The sequence below is a fragment of the Aquila chrysaetos genome, chromosome 3, assembly GCF_900496995.4.
Source record: "Aquila chrysaetos chrysaetos chromosome 3, bAquChr1.4, whole genome shotgun sequence".
Classification (NCBI taxonomy): domain Eukaryota; kingdom Metazoa; phylum Chordata; class Aves; order Accipitriformes; family Accipitridae; genus Aquila; species Aquila chrysaetos.
The window spans coordinates 72,019,878-72,037,376 of record NC_044006.1 but is presented as its reverse complement, the minus strand read 5'-3'; the positions used below and the strand labels follow the sequence as shown (position 1 = coordinate 72,037,376).

Genomic DNA, 17,499 nt, shown 5'->3' with positions numbered 1-17,499 from the left:
GTGAATATTAATACATAGAAATTAGAAATTCAATGCAAACATAAGAGGAAGCACAACATTAATATACATCACAACATCAAATGCTGGAAAATGACCCCTATTAGTTTAGGGGTCAAGAACTGTATTTTTTTTAAGCCACATTTGATAGCCATAGAGAAAAAACAGGAGAAGAAAAAGTCCATAAAAAATACAAGGACATCTATTAGGATTTTTTGTATGTTCCTCTCCATCACAGAAGATCAGCACTGAATACAGAGGGATCAGGTGATGGGTATCTACACTCTTACATGTGCACCAGCTAAAGCAATAGCTCTCTTTGTGCTGAGTAGGAAGACTAAATTCATTTACTCTAAGAGATGTGCAGCTTGATTTGATTTCACCATTATGCTACATGAACTGAGGAGCTTTAAATATCCCAAATTATTCACAAAGATTACCTCATTAACTCTACAAACAGTTTAAAACAAGGTCTCTGTCAAGAAATGCAGATGCTGGGTTCTGTTTCTGCATTAATAAATACTGTGCACAGTTCTGCAGTGACCAGGTGCTTGTGGGCATGGGAGGGGACCCCGAAGATTCTTATCACTGGAGCACCTACCAAAACTTTTCTCATCACAGCCCAGGGCATGCAAGAATCCAAGGAGATCAACAATTAAAGCTATGACAGATGCCAGCTAGCAGCTTTCAGAGATATCTGTTTCTGGTCTGGCATACACATTCACAACACACCTGGAAATATTAAATCAAGCAGCATAGGTCTGAGGATAACTGTGCGCACACGCTTGCGTGCACACACAAGTACACTCCAAGGAAGTGCTATTAGCAGAACCCTCAGCAAAAAGCCTTATTTTTTTGCTTACAGCTCTTCTAGACAGGCACATACCAGGACCGAATGGGATGGTACAGGGCATCCTAGTTTCTCCTCTAATCCAGGTGCACAAGCATTAAGGCAGGACACTGACCACACCTTTTCCCAAATCTGCAGCAAGTTCATACCAGAACCTACAAGACAGATCAAAACAGGAAGCACATATCATTAAACCTAAGACAGTACTGTATCAGAAAATTCCACCTTGTTACAGGCAACACAAAATTCACAGATGCATATTTTACATTCAAAGAGAATGGTTTCAGCTCTTCTAAGCATAAAGGATACTGATAATTCAGCCTCTGGATAGCTTTCACCTCTAAAGGTAGTAGGAAAGGCTTCTCTGATGCACAATGCACTAGACAATTCAGTTATTCCCAAATTAAGAGCAAAAAGAATAACATGGATGCCTCCCCATCAACTCCCCATCAAATCTTCCACCTTAGACAAAGACTTCACTACAGCTATCTAACGGTGATGCAGCAATATCACATGAAGGTATGTTGTGCTCACCAGAGACCTAACAAATGAAGAAATTCCCCCCTGGGTGGTATGGCTTTACACTACTCCTTTGAGTCCTACTCCTACCTTTGAGTAGCATCATGTAAGCATCTAAGTCCCTGCTGACTAATCTTCCTCCGTATCAATGTTTCCTTCTTCAGAGATGACAAAATAAAGGCTTAGAAGTCCAAAAAAAAAAAAAGCGAGAGGTCAAATTTTCAAACGTAGCGTCTAATTTCAAGGCTAGTTTGGGAAGTCCAGCTTTGAATACCAAAGTCATGATTTTCAGAAATGCTGAACAGCTCAACTGAAATCTGTAACATCTGCAAGTATGCAACATCTCTAAAGTGCAGATTCTGTGAACTGAATTACAGGTTGCAAAAACCTAGATAACTGATTTGGTCACCTATTTCCTCACCAGAACTATCACTAGATCTGAGGAAGGCCTTTGCAGTTTTGGTTTGGTTTCTCATTGCTTCTTCCTCAATATTTTATTGCTGGTTTAAAAGTTAATTGAAGTTGGTTAGTGGCCGAATCTACATTACATACTGAGCACTCCACATCCCTTGCTTATGTTTCTAAGATGCCTTTAATTGCACATTTCATTACACTTGAAAATCTGTATGTGTTTCTGGTTAGTACTGTTCAGGGACATGTTAGTCTTATTCTAGATTAACAACATTTTCATTTCAAAGACCGTTTAGCCCACGACTTATCTCAGAAACACAGGCATATTCTCAGCTGAGCACAGTGGAAAACCTGAAATTTGCTTCCATTCAGTACATCTTTAAGCTTTTTAAAACACAAAGATGGTGAAGTTGACCCCACATGCAGTGTCTGTGGAACAAGACTATGCTTGCAATGCTGGGACACAGAAGAAAAGGGATGCAACCCACATCTTAGCCAGCACATCACAAGGCTCTAGCAGTGCTCTTATTCTGAAGAAGGGCGCACGCCTGCAACACACTCCACACACATACACTACTGCTGGTTACGCACGCACAAATGAGCCCCCCATCAACTCCCAGCAGCCTTTTTCACATAGGCTTAATAATGAGTTTAATAACGTTTATAAATAAAGTATATATTTGTGCAGTCCAATCCTAAGCACCATCAACAAGGTATGGACCTAGTGCTTCACAGAGTGTTGTGAACAGAAGATGTGACACACTCCAGCTGAGATACTGGAATAACCCAAGCCAAACAGCAGGATATTTGGATTATACTTAGTAACATAAAAAATAGAATTAAATTTACTAAAAATCAATCAATCCCATTTCAGGCAAATTAAACACACTTAACAAATTATGCACCAGTTTATTTGGCCTATGATTCAACAGCAGGAATTTGAGAGACCACAAAGTGCACCATGCCTTCCACAGGCAAAAGGTGCATTTTCCTTTTCTGCTGTCAAAATTGCTACCACCCACAGAGAAGGAAAGATGGTAAGATTTACTCCAGCTTCTCTCAGTTCTCTATGCGAGAACACTCTTAAATGTAGCCACCCGCTCCTTCCAGCGGTAAACTGAGTCCTTCCAGGGTAAACTGAACCCAGCATCACTGTCCGCACTTCCCAGAGGCAGAGGGTGGGAGCAGCCTTGAGTCCCAAGCTCTCGGGCATAACAAGGCTTTCTATGAGGAAATACGTACATCTATAAATTTTCCTGGAAAAGTCCCTAATTTAAAAGGCCAAGAACCCCTTCGCTAAATTAAATTAATCAGTGAGCAACAGAATCTCTAAATAAATACGGATTTTACTAGAGAAAGGTTAGTTGTTGTTTTCTGTGGTTTTTTGGAAAAAAAATCCTTTCCCCTCCCCACCCTGCAAGCCTAGAGAAACATTTAACCAGTATCCTCCAATGCAATTTTGCTAGACTAAGGACAGCCTCTGATCTTTCCTGCATAAAACAGGAAAAACACTAACCTTTATAACTGAAAAGGTCTAAGTTTATATTACACAGAAACAACACTTCAGTTTATTGACCGGTAGATATAGTGGCACAAAGACTTTAATATGCCCTGAGAAAAGAAAGATGAGCTAATTTACCCCGCCCTCAGAAACTAATTTAAAAGATGTGAAACAACTGTTTTACAAGAACTATTAATCTGTTGGCCTGGATACATCCTATCCAACTGCAGGCACCTGCATGAGAATCTCCAGTCAGTGGAAAATAAAAACCAGAGCTGAACACTCCCTGGAACCACTTCTCTTTCTCCTTTGATTATATGAGGAGTGACATACAGCAAGTTCCCAACTCAAGCACTTCTGGTCATGATCTACACAACTAAGTTCAACATATACAGTAAGTAATAATCTGAGAACTAAGGGGAAAAAAAACCCAAAAATCAAAGGCAGCCCTTCGACTTGTCACTCCAAACGGATACTCCATCAGCAATGAAGGTCAATAGCCAAGGCCATGGTCTAGTAAGGACTGAGGAAAGGATCAATAGGTGGATGAATAGGATTCAGTATTTCAATGCAAGCATCACTGACTTTTAACATAAAATGACCAGAAGCACAATCAGGACTTGCTAATATTTACTACATATACAAAAGTATAAGTGCTTCAACACTGGGGGGGGGGGGGGGGGGGAGAAAAAAACCAAACACTTTCATTATAAAGACCAAACGATGCAGACTAACTGGTTTTATTAATCAACAAACTAAAGATCAATATTCGCATAAATTTATAAACAGTTAAGTGTATCTGTATTACAGCACTCTGGATTGCCTTTTCAGTGAGCTAAAATCATAAGCAGTGTAACTGCTGACACCACGCAAGCTACATCAGGAGTAAATTCAGCCCACCACGCTTCCTTTTGAAAAGGCTTCAGTTCAAAGCATCCTTGTTTGATAGAACAACAAAAACAAGTATGCTAAGCTATGATTTGCCTAAGGCTCTTAGAAAAGCATTTCAAAAGATAAAGCTTCTCTAGGTCAAGAGCTGAATCGCTGTTCTTTAAGGTGTCTTCTAAAAGAAACAATGCCTCAAGTGTTCGAGTTGTTTAGGTCCCAAATGTATCTTACTTTTAACATCTGCACAATACAAATGAAAATCATTCTTCATTCCACCAGAATGTAATTTCATTTTTTTTAAATCAATCACCCAGGGTGCTCAGCCATTCATGAGGAGTGATTTGAACCTTATGAGATTGGACCTCTAAAAAGAAAAAGAAAAAAAAAAAATCCTGAAACTAAATAGCACATTTCCTACAATAACCTGCAAATTTAGAGAGATAAGTTATTGTGCAGAGCTAAACAATTTGACAGGGTCTTTTAAAGACGATATGACCTGAAGTTAAACCTACAGAAATGAAGAATAGGTCTATTATCTGAACATTATTTTGAGAGATGCATTTTAAACTATAATATACAGGTACAATGTAAAAGATCAAGTGAATTGCAAGAAATGATAAATGACAAGAAAACAAGTTTTTAGCTGGATCCAAATAACTACTGCATACTTTATAATTACATTTTATTACTGGAATTAGAATTCTCTCTTATTATGTTAACAGAAGAAAGGAACAAACAAGACAAAATATAGCTTACAATGCCAAAAGATCTTTTGTCTTGCAAAGAGAACTATAACATCCTGCTTAGTTCTCTTATCTTTTTTCACACAAAGACTTAATAATCTTACATGCATAAACATCCAGAGGTGTAACAGAATAGGCTCTCCTAGAGCTGTTCGAAAAATGCAATACATTTTCTAAGAAAATTTTCCAATGAAGTAAATTTTCATTTTCTTTAGTTTAAAATGTTTTGGTTTTCAGTCAAACACAGAAATTTTCATGTCCTGAAATTGAAGGAGCATGAGTTTCCCCCACTTGCTTCCAAGTAGAAAAGGCAGAGATAACATTACCAAAGGGGGGAAAAAAAAAAAAAAAAAACCAAAAAAGAAAAACCACACCAAACCAATCCCAAAATGTTTTTTTTTAATGCTTATAATTCTAAACATTTGAATCAAAATTAACACTTCACTCTCATTGAGAAATAAAAAATCAACATATTTCTTTATCAGAAAAGGTACCTTGAAGATCTCACCATCTCTTTTTGAAACACAGTATATGGAGCTAGTTCTATGGGTTGCTGAGTGGCTGAAGTGCTCAGTATTTGGGACTAGCAAAGTGCAAATCTCCGAAGAGTTACTGTTGCCAATAATACACAAAAAAAATAAAATTCACCTGTGAAAATACACGGCTAACAGTACAGGACCAGAAGATAGATGTAATAATCTCACAACTGCTGCAAAATAAGCATGGATTGCCTTACAATTTTTAAGGTCTGTAGTATAACTGAGATATCTGATATTGAATAAGTTGTCCATTAGCTAAAATTGAGGTGTCATGCCTCTTCCTATGAGCTTTGATGGAACAATGAAGGAAGAAAAATGAGTTGGTCTTAACACATGGGTGTCAACTATGGCTCTATAATGTAAAAATTCCTTAGAGAGCCTTGTTATCTAACCTTTCAGCTCTGAAATATATCTTCTCTTAGTTTCAGAGCAGGAATCAAAAATGCTATTTAAAAATAACAGCACAGCTCCCAGGAAAATGGTTTCCTTTGTAACTGCCATTTAAAATTGCCATTTAAAAGCTGGATAACTGAGATAACACACAACAGAAAAGAGACACACTAGCCTTGTCACTTTCTTGTCTTTGTTATGATGAATAGAGAGATATGGAAGGTTAAATATTTTTTTTAACTGAGTTTAGGATTTTTTTGCTTGGTTTATGCTTTTTTCCTCTGGTTCATTTTGAAAAGATATTTCTGTTGCAGATCCATACTCCAGTTAGGTGGGAGGAAAAATAATCACAATATACATCTTGTTCACATCCTGTGCAACTCAGAGCTAAACCAGCAAAACCAAAGAAAAAATAGCAGAACTATGAAGTCTAGCCTAAAAATCCACAACTTTTTCATGTTTTTAAATAGATATTTCAACATTCCTTTATACATCATAAAGTAATGAAAAAAAGGTACAATTTCTTTCAAGACTATGTTCTGTGCATCCATTTTATAGAAATGGGAATCATACTATGATGGGGATAAATAACCACAGCTGACAGCACTGTCAAGAGTAACAATAAATTGAAAGGAGTAACTTAGCTTAAAATCTAATATACTTGTCATTAAAGTTTAAAGACTGAAAATAAATAGCAGAGACCTTGTCCCCCTTTTATGTAAGGTGGGGATGGAGAGGAAAATTTCCTTGTTGAATTGTACTACGAGAAAAGCCCACGCACTTACCATCACTGTAATCAATGGGTGCATAAGCTCCTAGGAAAAGGGAAGCTGCAAAACTACTAACCAAAGAGATTCTCTGAAAGAAAAAGTGTGAGATAGTAAGTCCCATCAGTATCCACTTCAAAGAAAGTAAATAATTAAGTAATTGGAAGCAGTAAATGTTAATAGATGCTTAATGTTAGACACAGAAAGCACACAAAAATGCACCGAGGATTACTCAGTTCTTACTGCCTAAGTAATACACCAGATATCAATCTAAAAGTAACCCCATGATAAAAGCTGTTAATAGCTTTGCATTCTGAAACATGAAAAATATACCTAGTATATTAGCATACTCTATGCTACCGTGAATTAATTCACAACTTCAGTGTATCACAGAATCTCATTTCAAGGAAAAACACTTACTAAGAAAAAAAAAAAAAACACAACAACAAAGCCACCTGTATTGTTGATGACAGGGAAAATGCCTAGAAACCATGCGCTGGTCCACCCAGAGGGCAGGTCTGTAAGCTTTTTAGCAGCTCTGGCAAGGCTCTGCTAGCACCTTTACATGAACTCCTATCTTCCTGCCACTTGAGACCTCAGACCTCCCAGGAGTTACTCCCAGGAGCTGGTAATAATCAGCTTTGAACTGATCCACTACCTGCAGCTCTGCCTCAGGGTATGTTCCAACAGGGCATTAAATCCAGCTGTAGGGCTTCTAATACTGGCCCCAAAATGCCCCAGCCACATGACACAAGGCACTGATCCAGCACAAACTTGCTTCCACTTCAAAGCTGCTATACAAACTACCAAGTTAACTGGCCACCGCCAAGCTTTCTGCATGATCAAGTATTATCTGTTCCCAAGAAGCTGGCATAAAAGCTGACAAATTCCTTATTGTGTGCTCTGACTAATTCAGAAGAAATATGATTGTCACCCAATAACTAATCAGAATCAAATCTCTACTGGTCGAGTGAGGCAGCAGTGACAGGTTTTTTATTAATGATCACAAAACCACTGCTTCACACAGCATTCAAAGACAGACTATAGCCAGAGCTCTAAAAGGTGGTTATAATGGCCAGGGAACTTAATGATGCACTTGCTCTTCATGCATCTCTCCCCAAGAATATATCATATTGTGCTTAGATAATGAAGGCCTACCTTCTGTGGTGCCCCAGTGGGCACTAGCTGCCTGAAATGGAAGGAAAAGGATGAAGTTAAACTGAGAATCAGCCAGTTTAGCAAGCTGACCTACAGACGGAAAAACATCCACCTTCCACATGTCATTGAGACTGCCAAGCTGCTAAGTGCTTCTTTAGGGTCCCCAAAAGCAACTCTGGCATAAGAGATATTTTGTGCTTGAACACAACATCTTGCATATCCTTTATTGCTAAAAGGTGCCATCAATGCAACCAGCCCTCAAAGTCTAAAATTGGTCTGACTAGTTCTCAGTTCCATGGACCCACTTCCTCCCCATTAATGTATCTTTCTCTAAATTTAGTCTTAAGCTTATGATGAGACTGTATTAGTATTCTGTTTCATCCCATACCTTACTAGTGTAAAGGTTATATAATGAAAACGTACTAAGAAAGAAAAAAATATTAAAAATTAAGCATTCTCCCACAAAATACAGTCAACTTTGCAACTCACTTCCTGTTAACTGTTTCATGCAGGGGCGAGATTTTAAAAAACACAAAAAATTTATGATCAATGCTATCAAGAACTGCAGTAATACAAAAACAGGAGCAGCCTGACTTCACAGGTCTGGATGTTTGGCATATTCTAATCACAAGACAGGAGTCCTTCTCTCATTTACATCATATTTGCATGGAGTTTTTACCTTGCTTCAAACCATGGCATTTCAGTCACAGATAGATACAGACTCAACAAACTGAAACAATAATGGAATTGCAAGCTGATTTCTGAAAATTAAAAATCAGAAGGAAACCAACTACACAACGCAATTCATTTGTAATAATAGAATCAACGTAGCTTCTCAAGGGAAGAAGTATGAAAAAAGTCTAGAATCAATGGCAGGTGTTTTCCTATGCACATCCCCACGGATGCCAGTTTGTATGGCAGAGCAATCACATCTCTGCATGCAAATGGCCAGTTCTAAGTGTGAAAATTTCAACCGTGTGCTTAATTACCTGCTTGTGTTCAAACTGCTGTAAATACAATTTGTTATCACCAAAATGAAAGTGTTTTTTAAAACTTCTTCCACAAAGGTGAGATCCAATGGAGCCTGCCATGTCAAATATAACATTAAAGATAGAACTGATGCCCAATTTTTATCTGCCTAATGACTAATAATTTAACAAAAAATAAAATAATCAAATTTTCAATTTTCATCTTAAAATCAAACACAAGAATCAAAACACCCTTTAGTAAAAAAAGACTGTAAAAAAATCCCCACAAAATTAATTTTAAAATATTTTCAACTGTGTTTTCCAATAAGCATATTGAAGTTGACCCAACCTCAGTTTGCATGTAGACTTCAGGATTCTGGCTGTAAATCTTTGCTATCTGGTTTCCTGTAAAACGCTGAGAAAGAAATGCAAATGCTTAGAAACACAAACCCTAAATGGAGTCAATAATCATTAACTCTGTGTAATGAGTTCAGTACATTGCACTTTGGATATTTAATTTGCCTGATGCATGATGAAAGTCAGTGCACAGTAGGCAATCTGCGCTAAACAGGCTATAACACATAGTCTCATTATGAGAATTTTGCTCACCTTTTGAAAAAAAAGCATGTGAAAAAGCATTACTATTCATAATTTACATTTCAGAAACGACAGTTCAATGGAATGAATCACACTCTCTGCACAGGAACCAGCACAATTCAAATGCTGCCTTCAAATCCTTGAAAAGGTTTAAGCTACCCAACCTATGTACCTCTCTGAGGCAGGTGAATTGGGAGCAAAGCAGGAAGTTTCATACTGAAAGAAGCAACTCCAGCACAGGATAATAGTTATAAGAATAATTATTTTTCATCCATGCATTATATCAAATAACAAAAAGCTTCTGACACTGAAACCTTAACCTTTAGCAAGTTAAAAATAAACTGTTAGTGGTATGCAAAGTCTGATTTCAACACGCCATAAATCTGGCATGATAATTCAAAAACAGAATCAGCAATTTGGGAGGTTAGAGCCTTATTCTGTTGAACCAACAGCAAGTGTAGCCAGGTGCTGACATGCCTGGAGGGCAGCCCTGCTCCCACTCCATAACTCATTGTCACAGTTAAAAGAGAGGGAAGCGTCAGGAAGGGGAGACAAGTGACAGAGTACTCTCCGATAGCATCCCAAACTTTTGAAATGCTTCTCTTAGGTCAACAGCTGCTTGTTAGCCTTCAGGGAACATTAAAAGGCCAATCTTTTAATTGCAGAAGTAACCTAGAGTGGGGATCCACAAACAGAGGGGTCATAACCCCAAGTAAACCTGTAACACAAACTGGATTGCCATCCCAATGGAAATGTGGCTGCACAGGAGCTCCCAGGGAAGAACTAGGCCCTGAGACTATAAGCACGGCGACCAAACACTGTATTCCAGAACCACTGGCCAAATGCAACAGCTCACCCCAGCTGCCTCCTGCAGCAAAATTTCCAGTGTTTGCCTAATTTCACTTTAAAATTTCCACATCTTCCTTTGTGAGACTACTGCAAAGCACAGTATCATTAGAGTTTCTTCAAAAACTCTCCCTTTCATAGTTAATGGCTGGTCATTAATCTGCTGCGGTACCACTGTAATGGCAAATTGTTTCTATCGCAAGACTCTGCTGAGGACTTTCTTCCCATCCACTCCTTACCTCATAGGCTCGAGAACCAGTAATACTCGCTAGGTGCTGTGCTCCCCCCACGGCTTTCTCCAATGCACTGCACTGGGAAGCTGTGCTAGAATCCATCCAGATGGGGCTGTTACTGACAGAAAAACAAGCCTGCAACAAACAACATCCTTTATTAGTAAGTCTGATCTCTAAGAAGTCCCTGCTAGAGTAATAGCAATACAGCAGACGTACGTATCAGCTCACAGTTCAGTTCTCTGATGGGACTTCTGGTCTCCTCCCAATAATTACAGGAAAGCAGATATTGGGCAGCATGTTGGTCAGTGGTGAAAAGTTTAACCCAAACTTCACACCAGAGGGAAGCAACACGCCTTTTTCTGCTGTTACTTAACATAACCTGCAGCACCATGTCTCAGTACACTCCTTTGGTAGCCAAAGCCCTGGGCCCTTTTATGCAAGTTTAGCCCAGCTTTTTAGAACTCCTCTCTAAACAATCAGATTATCTTTCCACAGCTCTACTAACAGATTTCTCTTTAAAGGTTGGCATAACCATTTGGAAATGCAACTGAGGCTTAGTGCATCACCAGAGAGCATTTTAATTCCACTTCCATGAGTTTTGCCCAGACGAGCTATTTCCAAAATTAATCATTTAACAGATCAGTTACACAAATGTCTCCTTTTCAACATACAACTGTCCTTTCTGATCTTGAAGTAAGGAAGGTAAGGGTCTTCAAGAGGAAAGTTGATTCCTCCCTACTTTTCTTTTTAAATAAAAGTTTGTCAAGTCTATGTTCAAAACTTACCAATCACACACACACACACACACACACACACAAAAAGTTGTAAAATACTTACAGGTTGTTTACAAAAATATTACACTTCCTAAGTGAACAAACAGGCTGTGACTCTGACACAGAAAGGTTCTGGGACGCCCACTGGCACCTGTAAGCTTTTAAAGCAGTATATACTGTCACTCAGAAGAAAAGGAAATGTCAAAAGCCCTGGAGCTGAAGGAATAACCAGTACATTTCACTTTATGCTGCAGGGGCACGCAACTCAGTCAAACAAGAGAAAAGGTTTGCAAGGAGAAAAGCAATGTGTAAAGAGCAGACAAAGCACAGTGTACCTCTTCCTTCAGAGCTCTTTTATGCACCTTACCTTTAGTGACTGATGTAGAGGCAGTTTGGATGATGCATTCTTTAAAATTTGGATGCTTCCTTTTTTCCAGTACACACTCCCATGTTGCTGTAGAAAGTACAGAAACAGAAGTTGGAGATGACCTCCCCAAGCCGCAAAGTTCATATCCTGATCTGAACTTCAAAGTCTAAGGGACAGAGAACTCTCTCTAAACCAGGACCAAAAAATGCACCTTTTCAAATCAAGTGCCTCATTAAAAGACTCTTTTAAGGTTGAGCAAAGCATACACTAAACCAGAAAATGTAGGAGTCAAGAGACAATGACGATTCTGAACTATAGCAACTTCTAGTGGGAACTATTATTACACTGCTAATGGCATTAGATATTTGAGGGCTCTTTGAGCTGTAGCCAGGGTTCCACAGTCAAGACTTAGTTCTGTGCTATTTCAGCTACATGCCTGCCCCAGTCACCACTAACAGACTGCATAATATTGAGATTATTTGAGCTCCATCTCTCAGGTGGCTTCCTCAAGCCAGGCATCTCTGGTTATGCACCTGCAGGACACCCTAGACAAACTGCAAAGCACCATCCAGCGAACCCACTAATAGTTCTGATGATACCAAGTGCACACAGAACCCCCTGGGCACAGAGTACTTGACCACAGCAACATCCAGATTGCATTTCAGATCTCTCTGCCATTTCTGCAGACAATCAAGACCAAGTTTGTCCCTTCTTTGGGACAAATACTGGCACATCAGTGCACCTCCGCAGTGATCTGCAGCATAAAGACAAGGTTCTTCAAAGAGAAAAAGGAGAGAGACAAAGTGGGTTTGAAGGGGGCAACTAAATGAAAGCTGTTCTACCTGAAAGAATCTGAATATAGTACCAAACTGAAACCCCCAACTTGTTGGAGGATGGGTAAAATAAATGGAATATGAGCAATTTGAAAGCGCACTTCCTTTTCTCACTTGAGTAAGCTTGGGTTACTTGGCAGTCCCTAACTTCTGTTTCACTGAAGAATTCATATCTGAGCCTTGACACCGGCTATGATTTTCAGACACTTTGCTCAGACTTTCAACTGAAATCAATGAAACATGGAGATCAAAGCAAAAGTTTTGATTAATTAGTCCCAGATATATCAAGATGAATAACCTAAACCTCATGTGTCAGAATTAGCTATCGCTTTGGTGCTGTCCTCACCCTGAATATCATCTGTTAAAGTTATAAAAGACTTTCTTGTTTCACCAGCGTACTAGGAGACTGGCTAACTGACTAAATGTCAGGATGGGTTTTATAAATCTCAGAAAAAAGGCATTATGCACTACAGGCTAAATCATGGCAGCATCTTTGTCATTTCTGCATCAAAGACTATCATAGTTTGTTTTTTGTTGTTCCTAGGCAGATCTCTATCCTAGCCAACAACAACTGTGCTCAACAGGATGTTACCATGCCTTTAGCAAACAGCGCTCCTCACTAGTTTTTCTACCCCATTTCCACAAGCACCTGGATATGCTGAAACTCAGAATGACCCCAGTCATTTCAGAATCTGTATGTACAAAGAATTTAAACAACAGGAAACCAACTAGTTATGCACTATACTGATCTAAACAACTGCACTATAAATCTCACCCTCCACTACCACTACCTTCTACTGATTGCTTTGTGTGCTTCAGGTTTTAAGTTCCCCTGAGGAATGTGTCTTTTAATGGATGCTTATACAGAAGCTTTGGTCTTACTTGATGTCATTATGGTCTTGGGCAATACAATTATTTAAATTAGATTTATCGTTATACATTATACTCTGTTGAAAAAATACAGTAAGACTGGTTTTTTTTCTTTATAAACTAACCTGGCCAGCACCAGACAAAGCTCTGACTTGAGAGAATTTAAAGCCCGAAGACTTCATCTTTTCCAAAATCATATCCAGAGCCTGTAAGAACAGAATCAAGAATGACTGTAACGAGCTATCAAATTATGCATACTCACAATCTCTGGAATTAAACAGTAAATTCATGTCATCACTGATAAGAGTCCATTGGCAGATAATGAAAAATTAGCTAATGACTATGGACTTCTCAAGAAGATGCATAAATTAATTTACTAAGTAAGAGTCCATAAAAGAAAAGTTGAATCACACAGGGAAAAAAAAAAATCTTTAAACAAGCTGAATGACAAAGATCCATTCTTTGAAACCTAAATAAGAGGCAAGAGTTAAAGAATTCCAATTCAATAAAAAGCCACTTTTAAGAGAGCCAGACACAAAGCAGGATTATCTTTTTCTGTTCTTACTTTTGGAAATCTATGAAACCTTAATGGGGTGGACCCTGCACCCAATCCCACGAGATGTTAGGTATCCTCAATACCACTGCCCCCGGTGTCACCTGAAAACTGAAAGTCCCTTTAATATAAGGCTAATTCAAGTGAATTTTAGCACGTTAAGCACCTAGGTTAATTTTGTTCTTGCCACATGTTCCTGAAGTTTAAAACCAAAAATTAATCTATCTTTACATAGTTTCATTCAGATCAGCATTTCCCAGGCTATCTTTAAAAATGGACCACTGCAAGACTTCAGAATTTCCCAAGAAACTTCAGATACCTGTATCACCTTATTATTAATTTAATAGTTACAACTGTTCCTGTTCATTATGGTTCAAAAGCCCAACTGCAAAGAAATTTACCAAACCTTTGTCAACTACCACGGATTACCAGCTGGGTGTTCTGTGACCTTTCAAATATCAAACTATTCAAATCACAGTAGTAAGATAAATTTACATAGTACCATGTGAGAGCAAGTGTTGCAGAACCTGCACAGAAGCAAGGAAGGCCTTCTTTTAAAATAGAAAAGAATGTTGTATTCCAAAATAAACACCAGTCAAAGTGACTGGGAATCAATGACTAAATTGCTCTTTAACCACTTACCAGTTGAGACATCAATTGGTTACCAAAGCTAACCTGGATGCTACAAAAACAAAGATTTAAGCTAGACAAAGCGACAGCTGCCTCTTTTGTGTATGAAACAAAAAGATTCAGAAAAAAAGAACAGTCTTTTTTCCAAATGAGGGAAAGTCAGGAGCGGATTTATCACACATACAATGCTATAATAGTAGAGAGTGAAAAAACAAACAAACAAACAAAACCTCAAAATGTTAGCAACTTCCACTATGTTTGTTGATAACATTAATATTTGCATACCAAAGACACAGAATAATACTTCAAAGAAACAGAATACAAGCAAAAGTCCTATGTTGATTTGAATGATGAGTTTCACTATTGCCTGGAATACATTTCCATTTCAGTAACAGAAAGGAAAAAGTTGAACTATACAAAGCTTGTTCATACCTTGACCCACATTAGCACAGGAGAAGTGACTGTCAGTCTGTCACTGTGAATATAGACTCCACCTTGAGTCCTACAGAAAAACGGTATTTTCTCTTGGTAAATTCAGCAATTTTTTCCCTGCCAAGCAAAGTTCTTCAAGTCTATTAATAAACAAAGAGAGTTTGCAATGCTTTTACATTAAGAGCAAGGATACAATCAGTGTTTGAAACCTGGAAAAGTAAAAGCCAGCTCCTAGGAGGTGACATTAACAGATGTTTGACCCAATTGTAAAGTAAATAATTTGCAAGGAAAGGCTCCGATCATGAAGTAAGATCTGTGATAGACTCCAATGCTGATACTGCTCATTGACTCCATGTAATTCATAGTTATTTCTAAGTCTCCTAACTGTCACCATTAGTGGCTTGGACCTAGAAGATGAAATTCAATTTTTGCTGTTAAACCATCAAGTAAATAAATGTACTTTGTTAAAACTTATGACCACGGAGGATGACATTTGTAAATTCTAGTCTGCTAACTGAAGTAAACAAACACTGCCATCCTACATCTTATTGTGAGATTTGGAACCACTGAATTTGTCTTCAAATGCCTTTTAGAAGTTCCCCTCATGCAATTTACTTGCTGTTATCCCAGCATTCTACCCTGACACAAAGGCAGTGCTTAATTCTGTGTCCCAAAAAGAAACAGTCATGTCCAAAAGTCACAAAGTCCCAAAAGAGAAAAAAGAAATTGTTTATTTATACATAATACTTTGGGGTAGATTTTTTTAATCTATTTCCTGTCGGGAGTTCTTGCCATATTTATATACCAAGGAAGGCAAGAGTGCATACTACCCTTGCCAAGCATGAAGCATGAACATGGCATGAACTTTTTCCATGCCTCCACACATATCAACGAGACCAAATAAGGCAACAGCCCCCCCACCCTTATCTCCAAAGTTCTAAATTATATTATCCAAGTAAAATACAAAAAGCCGTACTTAAATTCTGGAAGGTCTTTATCAAAATGAACATTATCCTCATAAACGACTCTCAGCTGTTCATCAATAGCAATGACTTTCAGCTAGAAGATAAAAAGCGGGATGTTAACACAAACTAACAATAATTAAATAGCACTGAGAACTCATTTATAACAATTCAATTCCCACAGACAAAATGGGAAAGAAGATCACCCCAATCCATATAACTTGCTGAAAGTATAGGTACAATTTTACATTAAACAGGTTATTATGTGAATTTCCAGCATGCCATCTATTCAGCAACATGTATATTTGTTTGCTTACATTTCTCCCGCCCTCATTTTCTTTCTCCTTAATTGCACAAGATCAAGATGCAGGCATATGCTAAAGAACAGCAAACAAATTACCAGGTTTGTAGCTTACATCATAGTAACGAATTTTTCCAATTTCTCCAAAGAATACAGTATCTTAAAGGTGCCATGTGGGCTTCCTGCGCCCCCCCCCCCCCCCCTTTTTTTTTGCCCCATCTTTTCAAGGAACATTAGAATACCTTGAGGACCTTCCCTGCTCCCCAAATGGTGAGTAAATCAGACTCTACCAGTGTGGCAAAGCTCAGAGGGCATTACACAAGTGTATTCTGAGCTTCTGCAATATATGGAAAGCAAGATCCCTAATAGGTAACTCCATAAAGCTGAGCTTTCTTGTAAGCATAAACTAGAAGAGCACCACAACCTTTTCTCCTCTATCTTCTCTCAAATTCACCTAGTAGAGAAGAAAAACATTACAGCCTAGAAGAAAAGTGAGAAGGTAGCTCACACTCTGCACATATTTCAACAAGGGAGAGAGTGCAAACTGCTGCTGAAGGAACAGACAAAAAAAACCTACAAAGACTAAGTCATCTCAAAGAGTTGTATTCAAATAACAAGGCCAACCCCATTTTAGCTATACTAATGTAGGGCCATTATTTATGCACTGGCACAACTCATTACCAATCTGATGCCCTGCACTAGTTTAAAAATGGCTCTGACTCACTGCAGCTTAATTGGCTTTCTGCTTGCAGCATGCCCCCTTAAAAAAACACTTGATCAACCTAACCTGGATGTGTCTTTTCAAGCTCCCAAACTTCAGCACAGCCATAATGAAGTCATTTATGCTCCTACGCCTATTTTAAACATATTCAGGCCTATGCACAACTTGGGCAGAGTTTCTATTCATGGTGTAGTAACACCCGATTGTGCCGACAACTCAAAATTTCAAGTGACCGGAGCATCCAGGTTCACGATCCTACTAATCTTGATTCACACGATGACACTGGAAAAGCTGGATTCAGGTGCAAATCCCAGCTCCCAGCCTGCCTGATGCCGCAGGCAGAGGGGTCTCCTCGCAGTCTCCACGTGGAGAAGGGCCATAGCGCTCCTTTCCAGGATTAAACATATCCCTAGCAGGACGGGGAAGCGGGACACGTTAGGACACGCAGCCTACAGCTTCAGACAAGAGAGGAGACAAACAGAAAGGGACGAAGGATGCGCTTATGCAGGCGAAGAGAAGGAGGCGTGCAAACAGCCAGGCACACGCAGCGCCCAGTGTCCCACGGAAGCCTTAAAACACGAGAAGGCGCCGGGAACGATTTTCCCTCAGCCGCGACAGGCTGCTGGCGTGAGTGAACCCTCGGCGCCGAG

General features: G+C 38.8%; 1 protein-coding gene across 8 annotated transcripts in view; it reads right to left on the bottom strand.

Moving 5' to 3' along the window:
• Positions 1–17,499, bottom strand: part of XYLB (xylulokinase) — a 100,236-nt gene that overhangs the window by 68,597 nt on the left and 14,140 nt on the right. For 6 of the 8 annotated variants that reach the window (XM_030008658.2, XM_030008652.2, XM_030008657.2 and 3 more), the window contains 8 exons: positions 15,842–15,924; positions 14,866–14,935; positions 13,376–13,456; positions 11,548–11,634; positions 10,414–10,542; positions 9,081–9,146; positions 6,624–6,696; positions 884–1,002 (listed from right to left, as the gene is read on the bottom strand). In XM_030008658.2, coding sequence (XP_029864518.1) covers positions 884–1,002; positions 6,624–6,696; positions 9,081–9,146; positions 10,414–10,542; positions 11,548–11,634; positions 13,376–13,456; positions 14,866–14,877 — 567 coding nt within the window. In that variant the 5' untranslated portion in view covers positions 14,878–14,935; positions 15,842–15,924. Of the gene's footprint in view, positions 1–883; positions 1,003–6,623; positions 6,697–9,080; positions 9,147–10,413; positions 10,543–11,547; positions 11,635–13,375; positions 13,457–14,865; positions 14,936–15,841; positions 15,925–16,915; positions 17,141–17,499 lie in introns of those variants that run through there. The other 2 variants (XM_030008653.2, XM_030008655.2) reach the window with 2 other exon arrangements.